Source organism: Takifugu rubripes, chromosome 19, assembly GCF_901000725.2.
Source record: "Takifugu rubripes chromosome 19, fTakRub1.2, whole genome shotgun sequence".
In the NCBI taxonomy this organism is placed as follows: Eukaryota; Metazoa; Chordata; class Actinopteri; order Tetraodontiformes; family Tetraodontidae; genus Takifugu; species Takifugu rubripes.
Window position 1 is genome coordinate 9,519,661 of NC_042303.1, and position 26,912 is coordinate 9,546,572.

General features: G+C 43.7%; 1 protein-coding gene across 1 annotated transcript in view; it reads right to left on the minus strand.

The window, feature by feature from the left end:
* LOC101067632 (receptor-type tyrosine-protein phosphatase gamma-like) overlaps positions 1-26,912 on the minus strand; it is a 68,702-nt gene that overhangs the window by 16,121 nt on the left and 25,669 nt on the right. Inside the window, exons 3-9 of the mRNA XM_011613921.2 lie at positions 17,256-17,435; positions 13,585-13,733; positions 9,028-9,123; positions 7,262-7,328; positions 5,040-5,197; positions 3,679-3,871; positions 534-718 (exon numbers count right to left, since the gene is read on the minus strand). Coding sequence (XP_011612223.1) covers positions 534-718; positions 3,679-3,871; positions 5,040-5,197; positions 7,262-7,328; positions 9,028-9,123; positions 13,585-13,733; positions 17,256-17,435 — 1,028 coding nt within the window. The remainder of the gene's footprint in view (positions 1-533; positions 719-3,678; positions 3,872-5,039; positions 5,198-7,261; positions 7,329-9,027; positions 9,124-13,584; positions 13,734-17,255; positions 17,436-26,912) is intronic.

Genomic DNA, 26,912 nt, shown 5'->3' on the forward strand with positions numbered 1-26,912 from the left:
TCTGCTGGAAAGACAGGGTGAGAACTGAAGCGGTAAGTCGATGCTCCAGGCGCACAAACACAACTGTATGATCGCTGGTGTCAAAAGCTTCACAGTGATCTGAACGACTAAACTGGATCGGTGAGGCAGCTCGCACTAGATGAGCTTCCGCCGCTACTTGAAGAGAGGGCTGTCTTTTAAATTTCAGACTGTTTAAATTTGCACAGCCCCTTTCCGCAGTTTACCTGGAATAAATAAATAAACACCCAAATGAGAAAACTGTAACAACATTTACAACTAAATCTGAAATAATCCCTGACTCTCTGTCAACGTGAGTAGCAGCCTTTTGAGTCTATATTTAGCCGGGTGAGTGACAGGGGAGGGTGCTTGCCCTCCTGACAACAGCCAACATCTCGGTGACATGCTCATCACAACATGTCACCTCAACTGCACGCTGATCCCATCGCCACTCTCCGAGAGTGCTGGAGGTGTCTGAAGCACTGCAGACATCTTTAATGGCAGAAGACTTGGAAGAGACAGCTGATGGCACTCACCGTCCTCTGGTCCCCGATCTTGCTGAATGTCTTTTCGTCGGCGATGTCGCTTTTCGACCAGCTGTAGGAGACCATGTAGCTGATGATGGGCGGGTGGTAGATGGTCAAGGGTCGTTCCCAGCTCACAATTAATGCCGTCTGGTTGAGTGGTTGGATCTTCATTCCCACTGGAGCACTACTGCACACTGAAATAGAAACAAAACATGGTCAGGATAAGAGATTAACTAGATAATACATAGGAAAAGGAAGAGCAGACAAAAATCCCTATTCATGATGAAATTGGAGCTGCGAGCAACCACAAAGCAGTAGCTAGGAGAACTGCTTGACCATGCATCTGTATCTGATGTGTGTGGGCAGAAAGCAAGTTAGGTTTATTCATTTCTGCCGTTGCCTTGACTCAATCTACATGTCCACACGGGAGGACAGGACCAGAAGCAAAAACACTCTGATGGTTCAAGATGGTTTAGCGGCAGCACATCATCGCGCGGCACTGCAGGACACAGACGGCCGTACAGCTGTCCGTGCCGCCGGAAATACGGGATGGATGACAACAATCACCTCCTGTCCACGTTCCCCAGAAAAAAATTATTCCAACACTGCGAGATTTAGGGTGGCAAAAAAATCTACAAGTCGGCCTCAAGGTGGCAGTATAAGCCTCAGCATTTATATTCCCCCAGTGATCTGTCAGGTTGAATAAGGGACTCTCTGGACATACAGCTCAACACATCAGGGTAACAGCAATCAGGAAGCAGTGTCAACTGATTTTATACACAATGGGTTTCTGTCAAATTGAAATTGTCACCGCCGCTCTCCCCATTTACACAGTGAGTCCGCGGTGCAAATTACGCTCCGCGATATGTGAAAAGGCAGGCAAGAAAAAAGGGGGGGACAATAACAGGAATACTGGAAGGTGTTGATGAGCTTTAACGGGTGAGAAATATATTATAACCCATCATCACATGTTGATTGTCAGCCTCAGTAGCTTAACATCAATCGAAGACGTCGTCACTGTTTCACCATCTGTAACATTACTGTCATGGCAGACATCATCGCACTCTGCAGCTGCACGGCTGCTCAAGCAAGACCCAAAGCAGCAGGGAAGATGTCCCAGATCCACTTTAAAGCATGTTTTAGAACTTGGCGTGCAGCGGTGTGATTTCATTCAAATCAATTATTCCTCCTGTAAAAATCTGCAGGAAAATTGGGTTTTTGTTTCTTAACATGCTGCTGAATCTGTAGAAATGTTTCACACTTAAAGCAGATTGCCTCCGCAGTCCTTAAAAGCCTGCAGAGCTGAACACAAATCCTCTTCCTGGCACATTCTATAGTAGCAGAAATGGGATGGGTTGACTGTTGTCCACAGCAGCTTTCACACCGTCACCTGTCAAGGTTTCGTTTATGGGGTTTTGTGAGATCAACATCTAAAAAAAAGAAAAAAATGAATGCACGACATCTGCAGGTTATTTCCAAATAAAACACTTGAATGTGATTATCCTCTCCTTATATTACATTTATATTAACTACCAACAGCAAAAAACATACATGGATTCATAAATCATACACTGCAGCATAATAAAGGGCACAAAAATTGATCTTAATTCAACACATTCACATCGATGTCATGCATCTTTAATCAAATTCTGAATGCACCGAAGCATGTAATAGAATGTATGTAGATATAAAGAGGAAGAAAATATAATAAGCAACACAAAGATGACCCAATAGATTGTATCGGCTGACAACGTATCTGCAACTCCCAAATGAACCTGCAACCTGTGATTTGCATCAGAAAAGGTTATTTGTGCATCTCAAATGGCCAGTTAGACACTTCTCATGGCCAGTAAATCCTCCCTGATAGAATATTCAGCAAAGCGTGGCCCTGACTCTCATAAAACAAGCAAAGCCATCAATTATAGCACAGAGATAAAACGCCATCTTTGTCAGATGCCAGCGCCGGAGATAAGACCCACACTCACGGCACCTTCCATTAAGTATGTATTCATGCATTTTAGAACTGTGAAATGGAAAAGCAGGAGTCACAGAGGTAAAATGAGCAGGACAGAGGGTGTGTGTGTGTGGGGGGAGGGGGGGGGGTATGAAGAGACAAGAATCCACGCATACATTCCATCTGCTGACATGCCACAAAAGCAATTTTGCAATTTAATTTGAGCGGCTCTATTTTAGCTGTGCCACACATTAATGATGATTGCTGATTGGCCTTGTTTGAGTGCTCCAACTTCATCACAACCATCCCCAATCAATTCTTCACCCCCAGACACCAACACCACTTTCAAGCACCGCACACTGGCTCCTAATCCTCATACAGGTCCAGCGCTGCGTCGCTCTCGCCCGTACGTAAAGATCAGCACGTGCAGACGAAACGCTTTTATTAAAAACTGCATGAGGCCTGAGCGCTGTGTGGTTTGCTTTTTGATGTGAGGACGAGTGTTTACAATAAAGAACAATAATGCGCGACAAGAAAAGCTTTCTTCAAATGTGTGTCTGCAGACAGTGAGCTATTATATCCAGGCGTCTCCTGGCTTCAGTCGGGTCCTCTGGATGGTCTCCACGTAGAGCATTTTATGAGTGTTCACCAGGTGATCGGAAAATTCTGTCAAATGTTTTGCAACAAATATAATAGCTTTGTTTATGAGGAAAAGTGCTGGAAGAAAAGCTTTCCAATGGGTACTGGTAGTTTACAAATGGCTGGATCTCAGTGCCAATCCACATTTCCTGATTATCCTTCATGCATCAGATTGGCAAATCCCACACAGGGTTCATTATTAAAGTTCTTTTGGCTTCGCTGCTCTTTCTGGTTTCCTGTGTGAGCTTCCTGAACGTGGAGGACCATTCTGGCTGCGTGCTCACTTTAATTAACCTTGCAGCTCATCACGACAAGCCGGGCTTACGATGGGAAATGGCGAAGTCAGCAGAAGAGAGTAGGCGGCATCAGACAACCAAGGTCTGAGCCGTTCATGTGGAGACTGCTGTCACTGCTGGAGGCGCTTTCCTCTGATTCTCCACAAAGGTCACAGAGAAAACAGCGATCTCACAAATCTGCCACAGTCCCAAACCAGGCGGCCATCCAAGGAGAAACCCCAACCCACAAACTTACTGAATATAATATGAAAAGACTGTTGCCTACCTCTGGAAGCCTCGGTGCCATGGGGACCGCCGATCACCTCGGTTAAGTCCTTCTGCCAGGCGTCTTTTACGGCTGATTTGAAAACCTTTCTATTGTAGAGATCTTGTGGGGGTCTGAAGTTGTTCCTCAGGTACTCCACGGACTTGACGTGGTCCTGCTGCTCCGTGGTGAAGATGGAATAAAAGGCTTCCAGCTATAAAGCAGATTCAAATACCTGTTAGCATTTGCGTGTTGCGTGACTATTTGATCTGAAAATGATGTGTTTGATCCTGCTAATGGTAGCTATTGAATAAGTCAGCCTGTTTTTCTACGTCACCGGCCTTTCAAAGTAGTCTTTGCGGTTGTTTTCAACCACGTTCTCTTGCAAGGCCCACGCATGTATGACATATGTAATTATGTTGGTGTTGGTCTTTTATGCTCTATTTTGCTTTGGTGATCTGTTGTGTACGACACAAGATACATTAATATAGCGGTGCACCGGGCCACGTGCTTGTCAGCAGCTTATGGTTCACAAACAAAACACTATCTCAGAATGCAAATGCAGGCAGGGATGAACCTCGGTAATCATATTGGCTATATACAAGGCTGTAACTTCTCAATATGGCAAATTTGTGGCCATTGATTGCTATGAATAATCTCCTGTTGCGTGCAGTAATGACTACATATTACAGATACTGTGGAATCAATGTGCTCCCTGCTTGGAAAAATGAATTACAGGTTCAAAAATGGCTATCTGCCTATTGATATTCCAGCAGCAAATGTCATTTTGAATGTTGAGAGGACAAAATAAATCACCAAGCCCTGAAAATATCTACATCGCACATCTCTCTCTCAAAAAAAAGAGTGTACATTAGGTATGCACACGATGTTGCGTTACAATTATAAATGTTGGAGATAAGCTATGCACAATATAAAGTCGAGCAATTAATCTTGCTTGGCTGTTTCATTTAATAGCAATTTATATTAACAACAGTTAAATCTTGCTGTGCTGCATGACAATGAGATTCCATGAGTAGCAGTTTTAGACCCTGGAGCTGCCATTGGACACAAACATCACCATACATGCACAAGAGTCATCTCACAGGATCATTTTAGTGCAAGTAATTGGCTTCCTCTTCCTGCCTAATAATCTACTATATGTAGGCACTTTTGGCTTAATAAGCAGAGGGGTTGGCGAGGAAAGCAGGAGGAAGAGGAGCGGAGAAGTAAATGAGGGGAAAAACCTGCTTGTGTGCTGGCACCATGGGACAGCAAGTGATCCACTGACTGCGTGTAAATGGGATCTGACTGTGCATGGAAAATATAGCTGTCTGTGTGTGTGTGTGTGTGTGTGTGTGTGTGTGTGTTCAGACTTCACACACCTGAGAGTGGGACAGATACACCGGCCTGGAGAAGATGATCCATTCCACTACTTTGCTGCAGGGCGGCGTTGTCAAAGAACCGGTGTATCGGTAATAACCATCAATGGACGATGGCAGCAGATCCCTCAGGACAAATGACCTGAGGCTGGTCTCTTTTTCTGGGTCGAGCAGGAGATCGATACTGATTAATATGCAGAAATGAAAAGCAGCAGTCTCATGCAGCAGCAAAACAGATCAGCCCTCGTGGGTTAGAGAACACGAAGAGCGTCGCACCCTGACTTGCATTTGCACCTGCCTCTACAAGGGTTTTCCTTTTCCTTTTCTCCCATTTTCCTGCCACTGTGGCATCATTACAGCTTCCCTGACACCTTCGCTTATAAAATGACGGGGGCAGCAGTTAAAAGCCTCAGCCCTTGTTATCACTCAGGCCAGATCTCTCCTCAGACTGGCTGAGAGAAGACCAAAGGGAGAGAAGTCAGACAAAGCGTCCCGCTCTGACAGCTGATCTGCGGTCAGGTCTGCTTCCTGTAACGGCTGTGGCACAGGCTGTGGGGATTACCACTGATCCGGATGATAACCACATATCTGCTATCCTCCATCTTTACAAAGTGCACCCCCCCGAGAAACGTGTAGGAATCAGCTTGTTATCCAGAGAAAGATTCCCTTATCTTCCACAAATCCGCTGTGTGCAGGTTAGTTTTTTCCCCTGAATTATGGAAATAAAACCCAAATAATAACAAATTTACGTCAGCTTTAATCTCTGGGGCTTTATCGGAAAGGGCGATATGACTAGTGAGCCCAGTGAAGCAATGGCAGCCTCGCTTCCACACCTCTCCTGTACTGAAAGTCAAATTCGGTATTCAAAGCCTTTCCTCCCCCGTCTTCAGAGAGTCTACGTGCCCTATCGCTCACGGGCTGCGGAGATGCTGATGGATGGATGACGAGGAAAATGAGCTAGTGGAAAATCAAAATCACCCTAACAGAGGACGAGGTGGGAAGCATTTAGCAGCCAGCAGGAAGAGGTTCTGAAAATCACTACGCCCTCTCGGTGCTTTCTTTCAGATGAGAGATAATGGGCTGCGAGCAAGAACATCTGTGCGACTACATGGCGCAGTTTTGAGAGTGCAGAGTTCAACCCCTGGGAGTCTGATAGAGAGTCGGAAAATAGCCCAGCTGAAGGTTTGTGGAAACACGCAGTCAAAACACAATGGACATGGACGGCAAATACCTGTGAAATGACAAATCAAATGGCTCCGTAGTTGAAGATCTCTTTTGTCAATCAATTTATTGCTACTTCAAGGGCAGAAATTTCACCGACTGATACGACTACTTTTCTCACGCTGAGGCCACAGACTTTGAAAGAATACCACATCTAGTGGGCTCTCAGAGAGCTTCATTATGTCTCTATGGCTTTTCAGGCTCTTCGAGGGCCGCAAACATATTCTCCCCAACCAAAAAATAAATAAAATAAAATAAAGACCCAAATCCGCCGATACACAATTGCCAAGATCAAGTAATGACCTCCAGAAAGTACAGAGTGAAATTATAATTAGAAACACCTCAGTGGAGCCTGGCCTTTGTAAAGCACTTTACGCTGTTTCTAATGACATTCTCGTCTAAGTATGGGTACGCTGGCGCACATATGGAGCAGTCAGAGGCAGGTGGAAAAACACATCATGCATCATTTATGTGAAATATGAACATCTGCAGCAAACTACCAGACATAAGCGCTTTAGCTTTAATCAGGAGGGGTCGCTTGTAATTGAGGTGCTGATGTGTGAGATGGAAGGGGGGGGTTGTTTGTTTGTTTTTAGCTCTTTGAGTGGAACTTTTTGAAGGTCTCCTGTAGTGTGGCCTCGCTAATAACGAGGAGGCGGGGGCTTGCAAATCTTGCTGCCTTTTGAAGTTAAACTCTGCTCATATCTCGTGATTAGAGTCTAATTTGGAGGGTTTTAAACGTGAAGCCTCGCTGCTTAAGCATCTCAAACAAAGTGGAATCTTCAGTGGAGGCTGGGAAGAGCGCAGCTCCTGCACTCTCTTTACACAGGATCAACCAAAACACAAACAGCAGCGATGCCATGACAGCGATTTTGGAGGAGATAATTGCTCTTTGGATTTGCTGCATAGAATTGATTGTTTAAACTGGAGTAAAACTACTAACTCATCACGATAGAAGAATGTCCTACATGGAAGGAGATGAGAACTTGTGTTTAGAGACTTACCGTGATGAACGACTCGTCTCAATCCCTGGATGATGGGGTCCACAGCGGGATTGTCTTTTTCCCCGAGCTGCGGGCATTGTCCAGAGTGAAGAGATTACAAAAGGGATTACATAAAAAATAAAATAAAAACACAATAATCCCCACAATAAGTGTCCGTATTGCTCCAACATAATATGGTTACAGCAATATTTACGATGCAATATCAATAGATACAATGGAACGCGCCATCTCGTCGCTATGCTCTTCTTTTTCATACAGACATAATTAGGAGTCTTTTTTTTTAAACTGCTTAACCTTTATTTTGATAACATCCTTTTTTCATTTCATCTTTCAGCGCCTTCCGTGATTGCTGCCACTCTGCGAGTCTCCATCGTAATTCCGTTGTTTGACCGCAATAACAATAAAGCCTCTTTTTTAATCTCTTATCTTATCTGCGGTGCAATGAAATCAAGCAGCAGCTCACATGGGTTTGTGCACAAAGTTTTATTTCTGCTGGGATTTTAAAACTTTAATCCTGAGGTTGTTTTCCCCAGATGACATACTTGATAACAGTCTCATACGTAATAAACAATGCAAAAAAACCTAAATCTGAAACTACTGAACTCTTCTTGGAGGCCAAATCTGTCTGGTATTGTATTTTATTTTAGATGTTAAGATATCCGTGGTGACAATGCTGAATTCTTCTCGTCTAATGAGTCTGCTCCCATTTCTTTAAGTTGACTGCAAACTGGCACTGATACTATCCAGTCCCATAGTCTTCACTAATCCCATCCTAATGTCCTGCTTAAGAGACAAATTGGGAAAAAGCTGCGCTTGAATGCGGAGACAAATGATCCATTACTTAATATTAATTCAGGCCAGTCAGAGGAGAATAATAACATCTAACTGAATGCTGAATATGGGTAATGTGAGCACCTCAGAGGCCAATAACGGGCCCTTTGGGGAGCGCAGGGAGAATTCTTCTCATTGTTTAGGAATGGTAAATATGCACCAAGGTGTGTGTGTGCCTGCCTCAAACAAGTCTCATCATGTAAACTGCTATTCAGCGGATTGCGTCTGGTGCTAATTGTGGTAAGCAATATGGCTGTCAGGGCCCAGCGGAAGCATTTACGTACTTACACACACGCTGTTCCATCAGTCTCAGAGCAGACCTACATTACAAGCACCTGTGTCCCCATTTCAGACACCCTCTCCCTGAGAGCTGGTCCCTCCCATCAAGCCGACCATTATATGAATATTAATGGGCATTGATCATTCGCCAAGGCTCCGCTAATAGAAATTAAGAGAGGACTATCAAGAGGTTGCTGGAGTGTGCTGCTTTATAGCTCAATAAATCTCTGGCATGTGTTTACAGTTAACTGCAGGAGCCATTCTTTTCCATTAGGAGCTTGTGAGTGCAAGTCTTTCAACTATTCAAATCCAATCAAAACTGTCCAAGCACTTTTTCTACCTTCCTTCCAGTGGATAACACTTCGACAGCATGATTCATTTTAATCCAGTGTTTTACCATCGATTTTTTTTTAAGTTGTTGTGTAGCCCCGAGTGTTTGTGGATGGCCTCATAAGATGACCAAAAAAAAACTCTTTAACAGCGCGCCTATGTGACCCGGAAGTACAATTTATGATCCGTAGGAACTATCAATCAAAGAGTTTTAATAAAAAACCTCATTTTAATCAAGATCTGATGGTAAAAGGTGCACCCCACCCCCACACAACCCCCTTTTTAAATGACATTTGTCTTAACCTTCATGCTTGATGATACCATACCTCAAAAAAGACGGCCATGGCCGAGATGATGCGCCGTTCCTTGATGGCGGCGCCGAGGCTGTCAAAGTCATCGGAATTGTAAAGGTAGATCTGCATCTAGGATGGGAAACAGAGCATAAACAGCTCAAGGAGTGGACAAGGAGAACGAACAGTCCTCCCATCAATCACTCGGACGCCGGGCCGAGGAGTGGCTGAAAAGCTGTTCTGAGCGACATCAAAGAGGACATATTTATCACTCTCATAAATCTCCCATAATCTGTGTCATTCTTTTTTTGTGTGTGTACCGCCGCTCCTGAGGCTACTAGAGAAATACAGTGTCCCACAGCTCGCGGCGACTGCCCACACGGAGAGCGTCACACGCGCGGGAGAAGAATTGGACGCCTGCGCCATCTCTGTGCTGAGATCTGACAGAATTGTAGGCTTTTAATCAGGTCGCACAATTATCGGCAGCAGCGGCAGCGCTGCCTCTGATTTCACAATATGGCTCAGGATGGGTGACATGAAAGGTGAAAATCATCATACACCAAATAAATCATATAGCTGTCACAGTTCTGGCGCCCTGCAACATAAAAGTTGTATTCGGCATTCATTTATCTCAAAGCAGCCCTATTATGGAAGAGCTGATCAAAACAGTCAAGTGATTCTAAAAGTAGCAATTGGAGCTGTCCATCATCTCCCCATTTTGACTCTTGTGAAGGAAAAAGCCTTTCACGTCACTGAGCAGAGTTAATAGCCAATAAAAAAATGCCCTTGATGTTGATTTAATTAAAGGCTGTGCTTTTTTTTCTTTTCTCCAATTTACAAGAACACCCCCCCCCCCTCCATTTACTGTTCACCTGAAAGATGAAATCTAGTCCTAAACTAGGGCGGCTTATTTAAAATCATTTCCATGAACTGAAGCAATCGCCTTGCTTGCAGAATTCCTTTAACTGCAGCCTTTAATTGAACTAATTTGTTGTCCTGGAACTCGGAAAGAAAGAACACTCACCATTTATCAACCTTTAGATGTTATTAATGGCATTAACCAATTAAGCTAGCCCCCTCCCCCCACCCCAAGGCTTCATTTAGTCACTGACATTAGCTCATGTGACCTGCTCTCGCTAACTGCACGCTGGAAAGCAAGACATTTAATTATCAATCTGCTCTGTAGCAGCCAATAAAATTAAACGTGGCCAAAAGCCATTTGAATCACTCGTGCGCCCATTTTGTTGCAGTGAATGATTATGAGTTTGGACACAAATAAAGTAACCATTAAAAGAGAAGGTTTACTTTATGTAAAGCACATTCTGAAAGCTGTGCACACACACACACACACAGACACACACACACACGAGTGTGTATGGTAAATCTGTTGAGGTGAGTGACGCTAACAAAAGATGGAGAGAAGAGGGGGAAATGCGTCTGCTCTGTGGAGAGGAGACAATCCACGATGCCCACATGGCCTGAGCCCACATTTAGTTGAAATTTATTCTATATTCCTCAGTTTCAAGTTTTGCGTTCAGGCTCAGGGCGAGCGAGAGCGCAAATCTTAAAAGCTGCGGCGCATTCGCAAAATCCATTAAGGGACAAGCAGGTGAAATATTAAGCCGTGTTTGTGGTGAATTCCCTGGATAATAAGACACCGAGGCAAGAAGTGAGATCTTGGGTTGGATTTATCACAGCGACATGCATGTTGCTTTTCTGGCCGATGTTGTGCTGCTTGGTTGTTGATGTGTTGTGTTTTTTTTTTTGTGTGTGTGCCAGGGCTATTGGAACCAATGAAGCTTTGTGGACAAAAATGGGAAGACTACATGACAAATAATGAAAAAGAAAGCCAAGTTTCAGTTCAAGGTAACATAAAATTGTGAACGCGTTTCCACGGATAAGTGGCTTGGCCTGCCGGAGGACTCTGCCAGGCACAATGGTCGCAAACTCGCCCTCTGTGTAATTTGTAGCATATAACTCATCAAACCTTAGGGATTCCCCAATATATTAACAGCAAATATCCCCCCTCGGTACTCTGAGGTAGATAGGAAACCCTCTTACATTTTTTCATTGTGCTGTTTGAGGTAACAGGTGGTCCATCTATCGATTTTGCCACTTCATTCCCACAAAAAAGGCCAATGTTAGATTAATGTTAAGCTGGGGAGCCACGGGCCGGGCAGCCGCAGCTTTTTTCTTTTTTTATTTGACAGTCTTACAACAGCGGAGCGGCTCTATAACGCAGCCCCCCCAACTGCACCTAACGTGTGTGTCCATCTGTGTGTATTTTCAATGTTCTGGCCAGGTGAGATAAACGCCTACGCTGGGGCTGGATGTGTTTGTTTTTCGTACCGTAAAAATAAATACTTCCAGCTGTTCGCCGCTGGACGTTTGGGGCAGAGCGCGAGTCGTTTGGGAGAGGCGAGAAGCCGTAATTAGAGAGCAGATTGGAAAAACTGAGAGAAATGAGCACCGGAGCTCAACCTCCAAGGTCACGCTGCCTCTGCTCTCAAAGGAGAAAACAAAAGCCAACCTTTACCATAAAAAGGTCATCGTGTTTATCAAACACAAACGCTGATTACAGGAGAAGCTCTGCTGCACACGCCGCATCAGATATAACCGGATCTCCGATATATCCAAACCTGTCAGAAAGATGGAATCTGAAAATGCCACATCAGACAGGAGCAGGCAGCTCAGCGGCCTGCGGCTGTATTCTGCATAAACATATATTCCCCTCCCTCCGCTGATCATTCAATTTTACTTTTTACTCCCTGGGTGGTGGGCGTGAGCTAATTTCAGATACATGTTGGCTGACTGGCTGATTAAAAGAGTAATTATGGGCAAAGCGCGCACCTCTTCTTCTGTACCATCTTCACATATACACATACAGCTCTGGCGTCATTTCAATTAATATTTATTACAACGGTACTCGTGTATTTGAGTTCACATCCTCGCTGTATTAGCCAGTGTGGCTCAGGGGAGCTGCCTGCCTGCCACTCCATGTCAAGCATTCGATGCCGTGCTGTTTTCCCAGCCATCATTACTGAATAAACACACCAGACTTGCTGCATCTAAATGACGCAATTCAACCTCGCCAGGCAATTTGACTCGATGCATAAGCCAATTCTGCTACAGTGTACATTCTATTACAAACAAGGAGGCTCGGATATAGTTTTATATGGGGTAAAAACAAAATAATCACATAACCTTTAACACTGTGCCATTAATTACATTGCAGATATTGTAAAATATGCCGATTCGGTATCACTTATGGCTTTAAGCCGATTGCCAATTTCCTTTAATAGTGTTCCAACAAGCGCCATTTGTCAGGGACTAGCGTGGATGCTAGCAAATCCTAAACAATGGCTTCGAAATAAATCCAAACATTTAGAATCTTTGATTAGAGCGATCAAAGTGACGGTTACAATAAAGTATTTATTATTGCCATTTATTAACTTCTCTCCTTTTCTTTAAGAGGAAACCATCAAAGGAGCAACATCCACAACAGCCTATGCCCTTTATGTTCAATATGCCCAATAGAAAAATAAATCTAATTACTGGCCCATACGTCAACAGAAGCCGCGCCGTCAGAGAACTGGGCCAGGAAATAAACACAGGATGGCTCGAGCTGTGCGTTTGAAGATAAGACAAAGAGGCACAGTAGCAGTCATTTCCTGTGTTTATTAACTGGTATATTTACACTAATTATGAACTACTCTGAATGGGTTAGCACCTCTTTGCGTAACGCCGTAAATGCGGCAATTTTGGGAAGATCGTTTCAGGATTTTTTTTGTAAAAAAATAAGAGAGGCGCAAATGCCCCTTGACAATGATCAAATATGTCATTTTATTCTTGCATTAGTATAAATAATAAGACCTTTTTCACCTTTGGCTCATTTGGCTGTTTGTGCTGCTGCTGAGTTAAATTTGGGAGCCGTTTTAGGCTTCGGTGGAGACTATCATCATTTAAGATTATGCAGTTTCTTTATGCAAGGAATTGCTGTGACGATATGAGTTGATGTATGGATACTGTAGGTACACAAGTCCTCTAGTTTTTCTACTTTCTCCGTGAATTCTGAGCAGACTGACATTTTGTGTCGGTGGTTTTAACAGTTCTGGGTTCCCAGTAGATGAAGGGAGAGGCTTTTTAGCTGCACTGTTATGCTGCCTCAGTACTGCATGAACTCTTCTGAGCTTGTGATGTTTCACTGAGTATTGAATACATGCCAAAAAGTATTAAGGCTGATCTATAGGGGCAGGAGCATGGGTTCTCCTTCCTTTTGATGTTAATCGCATTTGTATGCAGTTTAGGGTTTGTCTAGATATAGAACACATACGCAGACAGAGCTGTGTGGTTTTATCTCCCATGATGAGACTGACATCTTCCCGTTGCAGAGGTTTAGCACACCCGGCAACAAAGGTGTCGCCTCAGTTCTTATGCATGCTTGCTGCATCACGTTGTTTTACGTTTCGGATCCATAGAGGGACAAAATGTGAACACCATCCATGGAAACACGTTGCTTCAGTGTTGATTCTGACCCTCGTGGCCCCAGACCAAACATTTATCAAAGGGGACTGTGGGGACGGGGTACTTTACCTCTACGGGGAACCTTCTGCCATTTATGCTGTGTTCGGAGCCTGCAGATCCATTACTCTGGCCCCAGTGAAACTCCATCTTCTCTGCCTTGAAACGCCCGGGCAGTCCAGCACCTCTTACAAAGTAGTCATCCTTCAGGAGAACGGCAACTGGAGACAAAGCAGGCAGGAAATGGAAGGGGGAAAGACGAACACAAAATATACAAATCCATTTCATTTCTCTTCGTTTACTCGTGTACAAAGATACACAAACACAAATCCAGCAGTGGAAAAGCACAGCACAACTTTGTATCTGACCGGCCTTGAATTCTTATTCTTGGATCCTCTCAAAGCCATATCATCTATAACGCCTCTCAAAGGGCTGATGAGATAGAGAGGTGTTTTACTGTACAAAGCCTTTTCCAGGCTGGTGGATTTTTTGGTGGTTTCCTTTTCTTTGTTAGGTTTCAGGTTACATGTTTCCATAGAACATGTTCCTCATTTCAGCCTTTCTTCTCCTTTTTCTTTTCGGACGTGACTTGTAATAACCACAATCGATTCTAGAACTGTGGAGCAATGACTCCAATTTGTCGATTAAGGAACATCTGAATTTGAGAAAGAAAACAGAAACTAGCAGTTCCCTCCTCTGTCAGGCAGTTTGCATGTGCAGGGCAGAACTCCAGCTTCCTCCTTCATTCCGTCTTGATGCGTTCACAGATAATACTTCCTATTTCAGAGTAACTTTTATATAGGCTACACTGCAAAAGCATTTGTTGAGTATCATCATTGCGTTTTCTTACTACGTTTTTACCTGGGGGGCAACGCTAATACAATACTCTCTGCCCCAAGTAATCATTACGTAATGATTGAAGTAATGGAATTCTAAGTGTGTTTTTTGACAGGCACTTCCAGACGTGGCCTGAGGCGCACCGAATAATGCAGTAACTTTGCAGGAAAGATTTTCCGATTTCAATTTATTTTATTTCTGTAAACGTTACCGCCATGCCCTGACTGATATCCCAACATAAAATCAACCTGTGGAAACAAACATAATCAATCACAAAATGCCTTCTTACACTCGGTGGAAGTTCTCCTTCCCTCACAAGATTGCTGCTGTGATCGAGTTATATGGCACGACTGTAGCTCTAAAGAGTCTTCAAACTTTTTATAGCACAATAATGTTTTACAGCGGATGCAGCGGATTCCGGAATCCAAGCCCATAATCGTTTTCATAAAAAAAAGTGAGAAGTTTTCTGTAAAGAAGGAGGAGGATCAGGAGCTGAAACCATCTGGCAAATACTGTAACCATCCAGTACCTCTACATGTTTGAAGCACTGCGGAGGAAAATACATCATCCCTTCCAGTGTGAAACGAGGCTACACATGGAAGCAGAGCCCCTTTTAGCGAGAACATATTTGACAACACTAGCCAGATTAGTGACGGTGTCCAATCGGCCGACGTGTCTCATTACAGGGGGAATTAGGTGTTACCAGCAGCTCCTAAATCTGAGTGGATGAAGAAGTAGACAAGCAAAGATACAGACTGTCTGTAAACACAGACAACATGCTGCACAGACAGGTGGAATCAAGCATTTAGGCATCAGCCTGTGACAAGTAGGAGATACAAGCACAAGTGTGAAATGCATAAAAGACATGAGGATAGAGAGAATATTGGCCTGTGTGATCAAGATACACTTGTCAAGAAAACCAAAAAAATCCGCCAACGGTTAAATGCCAAAGTATATTTAAGGGGGATGAATAAAAACTGAAAGACGGCAGGTCAACTCATATGTAAAGAGATACATATTTAACAGAATGGTAATAAACTCTGTTACTGCTTGCAGATCTGAAATTGTTCACCCTAAACATAAGGAAAGTCAAGGAGCCTTTCCTTGGCTGGCCATGGGAGTTTCATTAGAGATGCAGCCTTTGGTGGGTTTGAAACAACCAACAGTGGAAGGAATTAAAAGCTAAGCCAAAAAGACCTTGAATCACAGCCAGTGAAAGAGGAGGAGTGTGTGTGAAAGTAAATCCTTGATCAATGCAAATGTCTCTGGGGTCTTTTGATACATCGCAAATTTGCTTGAGAGTTCTTTAAAATTATATCGAGATGCGTTTTCTTAAAGAAGCCAGTGTGAACGGCGGCTAAACAGTGTTTTTTTTTTTTTTTCCAAAGCGTATCAAAGCACAAGGGAGCATTGTCAAACCATTCTCAAAGAACATTAAAGATCTATCTACTCAATTATAATAATGGCTCTTATTACTGTGGAAGGATGGATCTGCTTTAAAACAGCCAAGGATTAAAGGGGAAAATACAACATGACTTTGAGACATTTATTTGTCTCAATCTTCAGTAGTTCTGCCAAATATGTTGGATATTGCATTGCTCATAAAGCCTGATTATTCTTAGTAGCAACGTGTATCATCACTTCCTCCCACTATGATTAAAAAACAAAAACACCCAGTCTGGGTCACGCCACCGTGCATTGGTGGCGCCATCAGTTGCCGCCAGAGGTGCAAGAATAACCACCAGAAAGCCAAAAAGACATCACCCCACAGGTAATGTACCATTAAAACTGGGAACAAGGGCTGGAGGAGTGCTTCACCGCAGTCGACCTGCAGGGGACACTGTTGAGGAGCCCTTATCTTATTTACACTGTGTTGTCACGTAGCCGCCGTTCACAGCGCTTCACTTTTACTTTGACAAATGTCGAAGTGTGACACAGCGGAAGAGGGCACGCTTCCAAGCCGAGGCAACACAGGAGGCTTCTCAGCAACACTTATGCTTTTACCAACAACACAACCCTCCCAGAAGGTTCCAATACTGTTCCCAAGTCTGAAGGTAGGGCGCTGCAAATTGCCTCAAAACATTTGTTGTGGCTCTCCTTCAAAATGGGCCATTTGGTTTATGAATTAAAATTCATCAGCCATAACGCGGTAATTACAAATAATTTTTACAATTCTCTACGGTCAATCTCTGTTTGTTATGATGACCTCTTCGAAATATTAGTTTCATAATATTGTTCCGGTGGTAATTTTGTTTCATTTTCACCGTACTAATGATTCTAAAATTCCCCTGTACTGTGCCCAAAATTACAGCCAGCTGTGTTATTTCCATCTTTGTAAATATGCAGTCGCAGCATCACTGAGGCATCCCAGTGGCTTTGGTTGTCATGGCGGCTAACAACTCTCATTATGATCAAACGCAAAAGATGAAAGCAATCTGTGAGTCAAACAGTACGTAAGCGCGGGAGATCAATTGAAATCAGCCATTTCACTCCAATGGTCTCTGGAATAGGTGGAGAAAAAAATAAAATATTGTCAGTGGTTAAAGTAGCAGTTCATCAAAGAGCTTTTTAAGCTGTAAAAGGGTTTGCTGGTCAATACAAAGACGGTGGCTGGAATAAAAGGTGGAACAGTGGAAACCATGGAAGCAGCAGCAACAAAGGAATGACGAAAACCTAAGGACGGTCAAAAATCACAATGGGACGATCGTGACTCATCGGCTCCTGCGAAAGAATTACAGCCCGGGCTGGAGATTCGACCAATTTACTTGTGTGTGTGTGTGTGTGTGTGTGTGTGTGTGTGTGGGTCAGAGTTCAAGCGTCTTACAAAAGATACAAAACAAATAAATACTGAGGTAAAACCTCCGTGGAGGTGATCACTGAATCGCTGAAACCGCGGAGATGCAGACCTGTTTTTCCTGTGTTTTTCATGGTGGTCTGGTTGGACGACTCGATGCTGAACTTCTCCAGCATCAGCTCCTGGTACTCCTCTGAGATCAGAGCCTCCTGGTCCGATATATCCACAGGTGATTGGTTCGTCGCGGCACATTCTGGGTACGAGGCCGACCAGCCCTGAGGCCCGTGGCTCCCTGTGGGAATAAAGCAAGCAGACGTTTAGGGGGAGGGAAACGCTGACAGGATCCCAAAAATCTCCTTAGCGAAATAATTGCACCAACTGTACGTGGTGCACACCACTGCTGGCAGATGGGTTTTAATATGCGCTTGCAGGCAAATTGAGAGAAAACAATGACTCCTTCACTTTTAGCTGCTGTTTCCTATAAACTGCCACTGCAGCTGGGAGAACTATGTTTTATTTTCATTGCAGTATCAGCGTTCATTACCACATCAAAGCTCATTCCGACGTCGCCGTATTGTCGGGAATAAAAACAGGAATGTCGATAAAATTCTCACATATTAAAAAAAGAGACCGTAAGCCCCTCAACCGAAAAAAAAACCCACTTCACCCGAACAATCCATGTGCCGCAAATGAACTTCCTGTAGAATCCCCATCCACTGTCTGCTCTTTTAATCCTCTATCCCCTGCAGTGGCACTTTTACAAAAGAATAATCCAGTAGCGACAGGGGTCTCCTTGATCTGTTCTCGGGTACAATGGGCCACTGCGACAACAAAAGCTTCGGGATCAGGGGAAACAAGGAAGCATGCGTGGATTTTAACTGTTCTCGCTTAACATAATATTCACGGTCCCGTTCCTGACAGATAACGGGCAGAACTGCTACTGGCTGATGAAAATGAGAACCCTTCTTCACTAAACACTCTCACTCAAGTATGAATTTATGTCCTGTGATGAATAAACACCTTGAGCATGCTGTCGTCCTCTTAAAAAAAACAGAAGGCCTCGGGATTAATGTCATATATCAGACACTTCTCCACGCTGAGCAGAGAGGAGCGATAAAAGGGTACGCTGGGGTATACAGACACATAAACAGGAACCATTTCCTTTTCCTTCAATGGATTTCACTAGGTTAGGAAAAGGGAACACTAAACACTGTGGAGGCAAATAGAAATGTCCCAGATTTTTCCAGCCCCTCAGTGAAATCTATTTTCCTCCGACACACAAGGTTACAGAGCGGTGAGGTTTGAGATGCATGTAAATGTTGGAATGGGCTTAAGATGAATTTGTAATTACTGGCTGCATTAGCTGCTGGGATTAAATTTGCTAGCCAAGGCTTTAGATTACAAAAAATGTCTGTAGCAGTCAAAGTCTCAGTGTTTCGTTCTCTGGAACAGAGCCCATTGTGAAGAAAAACTATTACTATTACAGCATTAGAAAGGGGTTTATAGAAATGGAAGTTTTTATTATTATTATTACTCAAGCTGAATGAATTTTCTCTTTTTTTCCTACAAATAAAAGTATTTCTTTGCGTCTGTTCCAGGATTTTGTGCTTTCTTACGTAGTCATACTGTACTTATCAATGTCACAATCATTGAAGGCTTAATTGGGCTTAATGAAACCATTGTTACTTTGATTAAAATTATTACGATTTGTAGGCTTTTTTCCCCAACTGCAAGCGACCAAAACTCAAAAAAGCAACCTAACTAAGCCTCACACTGTGGATTAATTACAGATTGCTCATTGAAATCAGGTCCTTTGTTTCACAATGCATTAAGGCAACATGTAATACGCTACACTCCAGCGCCATTGTCATCCTTTCCGCAGTACCGTATTTTCACGACTATAAGGCACACCTAAAACACTGAGATTTTCTCAAAAATCAACGGTGCACCTTATAATATGGAGCGCCTTGTGTGTGGACTGAGTCCCAAAATCTGCTGTGCGCCTTTGGTGGGTGCACTACGGTAAATGCTCCGCCAATCGATTAGCGGCACACCTACGCGTAAGGATCCCCTAAAATGGCGCCGGTCAAGCGAGACGCGTATGAATGAGGCTTACTTTAAACTGCAGGCCATCAAATATGCGGCTGAAAATGGCAATCGAGCAATCTTAGTGTTTTCACTTTATGAGGAGGCGGCATCTCCCCATACGCGCAAGGACAACTGTTGCTCGGTGGCTGCCCGCGGACTACCAGGAGAGGGCGGCCATCTTCCCTAACCCTAACCCTAACCAGGAGAGGGTGGCCATCTTCCCTAACCCTAACCCTAACCAGGAGAGGGCGGCCATCTTCCCTAACCCAAACCCTAACCAGGAGAGGGCGGCCATCTTCCCTAACCCTAACCCTAACCAGGAGAGGGTGGCCATCTTCCCTAACCCTAACCCTAACCAGGAGAGGGTGGCCATCTTCCCTAACCCTAACCCTAACCAGGAGAGGGTGGCCATCTTCCTTAACCCTAACCCTAACCAGGAGAGGGTGGCCATCTTCCCTAACCCTAACCCTAACCAGGAGAGGGTGGCCATCTTCCCTAACCCTAACCCTAACCAGGAGAGGGTGGCCATCTTCCCTAACCCTAACCCTAACCAGGAGAGGGTGGCCATCTTCCACACCTACTGCCACGACAAGATAACCGTGCCCAGCCACATCACCAACATGGATGAGTTCCCTCTGACTTTTGACATCCCTTTGACCCACAAAGAGGAGAAAAAGGGACCAGCACAGTGGCGATACGCACAACGGGGCACGAGAAGTCGTCGTTCACCGTGGTTCTCGGCTGCCACGGAAACGGACAGAGCGCTGGATGACGGAAGGCGAACACTCCTTCACAAAGACTATGAGGCAGCGGCGGGCGAGTTATGCCACCATATGCGGGTGGACTGTAGACGCACGGGCTATGATACCGTCTTCATGTATTGGAAGAGCTTTCACAAAATCAACACTGAAGCGGAACCGGTCGGTGAGTCCGATTCAGATGATTAAGAAGAGGAATTCGGGATGTTGGACATTGAAATAGTGCAGCTGTTTAATTCAGATACAGAAGATGAAAACTTTGATGGTTTTGTGGCGGAAGAATGAATATTTTGTTCAATAAATGTGTCGAAACTCACTGTTTTACTTCTGTTGTCATTTTTTACTGTATGTTTCAGCATGCGCCTTTTAATACGGTGCGCCTTATGGTCGTGAAAATACGGTAATTTATCCTGTCTTCCCACCAAGCGGAGCAGCTCAGTAAAACCGGAGCTGGCTGGCATTTCCACGGTGAGTTGTGTAGGCAGGTGAAAGCTGTGACAGCTACGTAAGGAGTGTGATGTTGTAGCCCACCAATAACACTAACAAAGACAGAGAACACCACGCAGCCAACAAATGGAGACAATGGAAGACATGCAGCATTTTCTGCTCATTCTTCGTAGCGTACTGCTCTTTATCACAAAAGGAAAAGTTTAGTTGGAGAAAAAAATATGCTGGCGCAAAAAAAGCACGACTATTCTCTGGCAAACGATTGACGGCCTTTGTCTCACTCCTCCATTAAAGTGCCAGTCCACCCTGCTAAGTGCCCAATGAAAAGGATTGAATACAAAGTGTGACAGTGTCTTTTTGGTCATTTTGGTACCTTTGAATTTCAAAGGCGAGGTGTGAGGTTCCAAAGTGACTCTTAGCTGCCTGGAAACGGGGCTCGACCGGTGCCAGTAAGGCAATAAGAAAGAATCAGAAAGAATCAGCTAGAACAGCTTCATTCTGCTTCATGCGCGTATCAGCAGCGGCGATGATGCGTTCAATGGCGCTCACAACAAGCCTCCTTCATGTATTCAGGTTTGTTAGGGATAAAAAAATTTAAATTGGTAGAAAGCTCATGGAAAGATTATCGGACGACACTGGAGAGAAGTGCCTAAACAGTCCGATTGATGTAGAGGGAGAGAAGCATGAAGTATAAAATGACATATTCCAAACGCGAGGCATGAATAAAACATACCTCTTTGTTTGCTGCTGTGTCCTTGAATGATTCACACCGTGTCTTATTTGCTGTGTGCACTGTAAATGTTTACTTTACATACTAATTCTGCAAATGTGTCGGAGGCACAATGAGCGCACGTTATGAGGTGTAGCAGTACAAAACAAACAGATCTGGCTTTATCGGCATCAACAACATTCCGCACCTGTGACAGGTGTTTAGATGCTGGCTGCAGAGTTGGTCGGGGAGTTGGGTCTCCTTGAACTTCCTCTCACAATCCAAAAACATGCATGATTGGAGACTCGAACTCGTGATTTTGACTCAGAAAAAGTGCCTAACAGAAAATGGATGGATGGATGGATGGATGGATGGATGGATGGATGGATGGATGGATGGATGGATGGATGGATGGATGGATGGATGGATAGTTAGCATTTACCTTAGCGTTTGCTAATTTGGCCTTTTGTGGATTCGCACCTGTGTGTTACGTGATACCAACGTCTCCCATCTACTCATTTTAAGTAAAACAGACACACTTTTCTCCCAGTCTGGCACTCTGTCATCCCATTAACCTTGGGATAAACAGTCGTGCCTGTGCTACCATGGCAATGCTGACAGAATGGCGATTGCCTTGTCATTTCCGTTTTGTCCCCAAGAGAGAAAGCATTCGTGCTGCACACTGCCTGGCAGGCCTCCCAGAATTGGCGCACTAGCATTTTAAAAAAAAGAAAAGAAAACCCACAACTCTGATCAGTCCATATGTATGACAGTGACAGCATAACACAGCCAAGAGAATGAGGTCCAGTATCAGAGCTAGGTCACAGCGGTTGTCCCGATGAAGCAGCGGCGACTGAGATCAAGCCTTTGCGTGTGCAGCAGAATCCCGACAGTGAATGCTGGAGCATCAGATAGCATTTCCAACTGCATTCCCAGCGCTGAGTTCAATATGCTGATAACACTCCAGATGGCGAGGACACAGGTGGCGCTGCAGCAGCGAGGAATATCAGAAGTGAAGGTTATACAAGTGACGAGGGTATCTGACAAATTACATTTTTTTCCCTTTGCGATAAAGCCCAGCTCGCACAGGGTTAGAATCCCAACTGACCTCTAGCATGTTCTTTTTTATTATTATTATTAAAACTGTGTCTGTGTTGTTGTTCAGGATCATTTGTGTGATTTGGCCGTTCACGTCATTCTGCAAGTAACAAGTCAGACACATAAGAACAAGTGACTATACTAGAATACTAAGATAATACGAAAAGGGAGACCCATGTAAAACGGACCTGTGTTTGTTGTGCTCTTCTCTGTTGGCAACAGAGAGTAAAGGAAACATCTCCTGTTATATGTATACATCTTTGCTAACATTAGCATGTGTCAGCTTCCCTACAAGAGGCTGCTGTCAGCCTCTATTCAAAAGGTATACCGTAAAACACCAGCCCCAAAAGGACTACCTTCAGAAAATGTTGCCTCTTAAGTACTCATTTTAAGTGTTTAATCAAGGTAAGATCCTTTTTTCAGTCCATCTTTCACAATATTTTATTCAATAAAATAATAGAATAAAATGAAATGTTGCCACAGGAAAAGGGTCTCACTGCTGTAATCGTTGTGTTTTTACTTTACAGACCTGTTACAGAGAAACAGGGATAAAAGGTTTACACCCAGGTCTGAGGAAATGACGGTAGGGACTTAAGTGTGCTAGCATGTGTGCATGGAGGTAAAAATTATCATGCTCTTAGCTGCTTTAAAAACAGGTGGGAGAGATGGAACAATCACAAGGGCCCTTTTTAAACATAAATGCGGCGCATGTTTCAGGGCTTTGAAATCTTTTTGATTTTTTGCTGACATTGTTCGAGTTGAGCTACAATGACTCTCAGGCCACGGAGGCTGACAAGAAAAGATGTGCATAAACAGGTGCACAGACCTCGTTGCATCTTCGGGTTAATGGCATAAAATAATCTCGAATTATTGTAGCAATATCTGGAGGAAAAGGAGGCGGAAAGCTACAGATCCCGGTCAAGTGGAGGCAAGAGGGGGAAAATGGAGCTGCAGGACAATCCTGGCTCTTAAAGCTTTCAATAAAATGTAATGAATTTCAAAAAGTGGATGATAACATTTATCAGCAGTCTCCCGGCTGCCTCACAATCAAAATAGTAATGATTCTAATTACCGCCTGAAAAGAATGCAGATGAGCTGTGGAGTCACCGAGCACACAGAGGTGAATCACCTGAGAGTGCAGATAAAACATCTTGACCCCTTGACCCCTGGTGCAGGCTGTAGCAGCATCAGACAGTGAGCGGGCCAAAGTAAAACCCCAAAGACGCCTCAGGAAAACCTTCAGCGAAGCACATTTGGTCATTTGAAAAATGGAAATGCCAAATCACATGATTGACAGCAATAACACCTCATGTCCCACCTCCATATCGAGCCTGGAAAACCAGAATCTGCCCAAACAGTCAGAAATAAATGAAATTCATTCATTTAATTCTTTTTTGATGAAAAGATGCTTTAAAGTTGTAATTATTTGCGGGGTGTTTTACAGCCCATGACATCCAGGGCATGCCTGATGAAACACCCCGTACCCGCAATGAAAATGTGGCAAACAAGGAGAGAAGCAACAAAGCCGGCGCAGAGAGAGAGCAGAGGGAAAGGTGAGGCGAACAAGTCACACGGAGCGGAGAGGAGACGGCAGAGAGCAGCAATCGGAACAAAACAAACGGAGAATTTCGGCATCAAGCGTATCATCCGTTACACACCAGGCAGCTCCTCTCAAACGCGAGCTGACAACTGACAACCAATTAGCTGGAGGGAGGCCTAATTTTCATAGGAGAGCAGCGGAGATTAAACATCTCATCTGCACAGAAGTTAATAATCACATCCTTTATGGTGCCATAACGTGGAGTAATGGGAGAGGAGGGTCAGTGGAAACCTGTTCGTATAGAACCGACTGTACCGCAGCCGTCGGACCCTTATTACTCTCAAACATTTCCTCTAATACATTCATGTTAATTGGGGATTGGATGATGTATGGGTTTGACACTAAAAACACTCATGCATTTAAGATTGTGAAATTGCTGGAAATTCCGTTGCCATTATGCTGAGCGGGTGATAATGTTCGTATCTTTATCTGGATGTCTTGAAAAAGCCAACCAACATACCGCCACAGAGTGCTGTTAGGCCCCCTTTGCCCGTGGTGTGATGACAGAAGTAAAGCGCTTACAGAGAAATATTTTGGGTTCAAAAGAAATCCAAACATGGCCGCATACCTACATCCTTACATGTCCCCGCCAGCCAGCTCATTAGTCACACTCCAATTAAATTAACTTCACAGTCAATTAATTAATCTTGTCACCGTTTTATTTCATATCATATCCACCAGTCAGATACACCCCGCTAATTTTAGCAGACTTCAGATTTCTTTATGTTTGTGCTATCTTAGAGTTTGCAGATAACCAGTAGTATCCATGGCAACCAATGGAATTACTTCTTTAGAAGATGTAAATATAATGTATATACGTATACAGCATACGAGCATGTATATGTCACTGCAAACACTGTATATGGGTGAAGAGTAACCACACACACAAATACACACACACACACACACACACACACACACACACAAATACAAGATTACACTAAAAATGGTGGCATCCATTTTCAACCTGAAATCAACAAAAAACAACACAACCGAAGTAAAACCGGGACTTTGGGGGTCGTTGAATCAACATTTTACAAGCTACAGAAAGGAAAATAGAGCTCAGCTACATAGGTGCTTAGAATTCTGCTATATTGCAGAGTATCATTATGTTCCTCCGATACACGTTAGACGCATTGACACTAACGGACAAGCACCAGAGAGCCCAAACACACTGCTCCTTTTATCTTCTGGGATGCCAGTTAGCTGTGAGAAGAGAGAATGACTTCAAGAAATGAGGCCAAACTACCTGTACGTAAAGCAAACATGGCTGCCCTTCTTATTTACTGTCCTTAGACAGTCTAATATCCAAAAATAATGATTTGCAAATTGATACTCGCTTCTGTCCAAGGCAAACACTGGTTCCAGTAAGAGGAAGACATGGGTTAATGAGAGACACCAGTATCATACTGGACAATAGCAAACACACACACTAAGGATGTCCTGGTCACTATTTTTGGCCCAGAGTCCAAGTTCAAGTCATTTGATTCTCAGTATCTGCCAATACGAGTCTCGAACCGACGCTTTGGCAGTGCAGTAAAAGAGAAAGAAAGTTTTTCATCTAAGTTTTTTAATCATTACTGAAACAATGAAAAGATCTACTCAAAGATGTCACTATTGACTCGTAATTAGAGCACCATCTGCTGCTGACAGGAAGTTGTCTGCTTTGAAGCACTCGCACACATGAAAACAAAGTTGGGAACCTTTGTGTAGGTCGGAACTGGTAAAAAAAAATACTGTTGGGTTGTTCATCCAACGCAATAAATTCAGTTATATTTGAAATGATATTTTCTATATATTTCCTTAGATTTTTCAACATGGATGTATGCTATTTTTACATTTTTGATACATCAGAGATCTGGATCTTTCCCACCAGTATTCCAATCCTTTGGAAATTATGGGAGTTCCTGTTGATGTGATTTTGTGTGTATGTTAAGGAGCTGTAACAGCCAACACAATCCCCCAAAAGCCGGACAACCTGACGTTAACAATGAAAACATTGTGTTTTTATATTTATTTGCAGGTCCTCTGCCAGGCCAGTGAGAGTCTCATTTAGCCATTCATGAGCATTTTACTGCAGGCCCATAAAAATGCTTGTGAGCCTGTCCATATATCACTTGCAGAAATGGCCACGCTGTTCTCCAAACAAGGACATCTCCAAATATCATTAAAGTAGGAAGTCGGCACATAAAGCTGATAGAAACTGCTTTACAGTTATTGATTTCCCCCCCTCCCCCCTTTTAATCCACCGTGGGCAACACAACGATAAAGAACAATGTCCATCCGGATCCAATGCCAATATTTTAGGAATTCCAGTCAGTTCCAAAGTTCGGTTACACAACTGCTTCTTGGAGCCGTTATCTAAACCCAGACGTGTTTTATTATGCAATTAACAGCGTGACCTCATGCAGCCTTACTCCACCCAGCCATTCAACATCCGAGAAGGAGGCGGAAAAGGCAAACTATCCATCTGTCTGTCGTCATCTACAATGTCCCGGCTCGTTAAAAAAGGAAAATAGCCTCTATTTCAAAATACTGGGAAATTCCTGGAAGATTATACGGATGAAAGCTAATGTTATGTGTTCACAGCCCTTTGGAAACCTGCGCCACAAACAGGTTTTAGCAATAATCAAGACCATCCAGATTAATCATATTTTAATTTCTTATTGCAGTGCATCAGACCTAGTCCACATGTGTTAACAAAATAAAAATGCTCTGAGTCGCTGAGTGTAAAAAACCCCGATACAATCACTGATTTTCAGTGGTCTTGAGGAGTTGTGAGAAGTAGGGTTTTGATAAGAATGGCGCCACTGCTGTCTCAGAGCCTCGGCTCCATCTTTAATCAGAGGTCATTGTGTTGAACACAGCAGCCCCAAACACATAAAAGCAGGTAGAGGAAGTGGTAAATCATAGAGGCATCGGGGTCTAATTGGCCACCAGAACAAGCCCCGGCCAAATTATTGTTTTCCCTCGGCCCTATCGGCTTCTATCTTGTGGGCTTTCATAGAAACGTTGGCTTCCTGTTCTTGGGTGTTGGCCGCTGCAGAAGTACAACATCCCCTAGTCTGT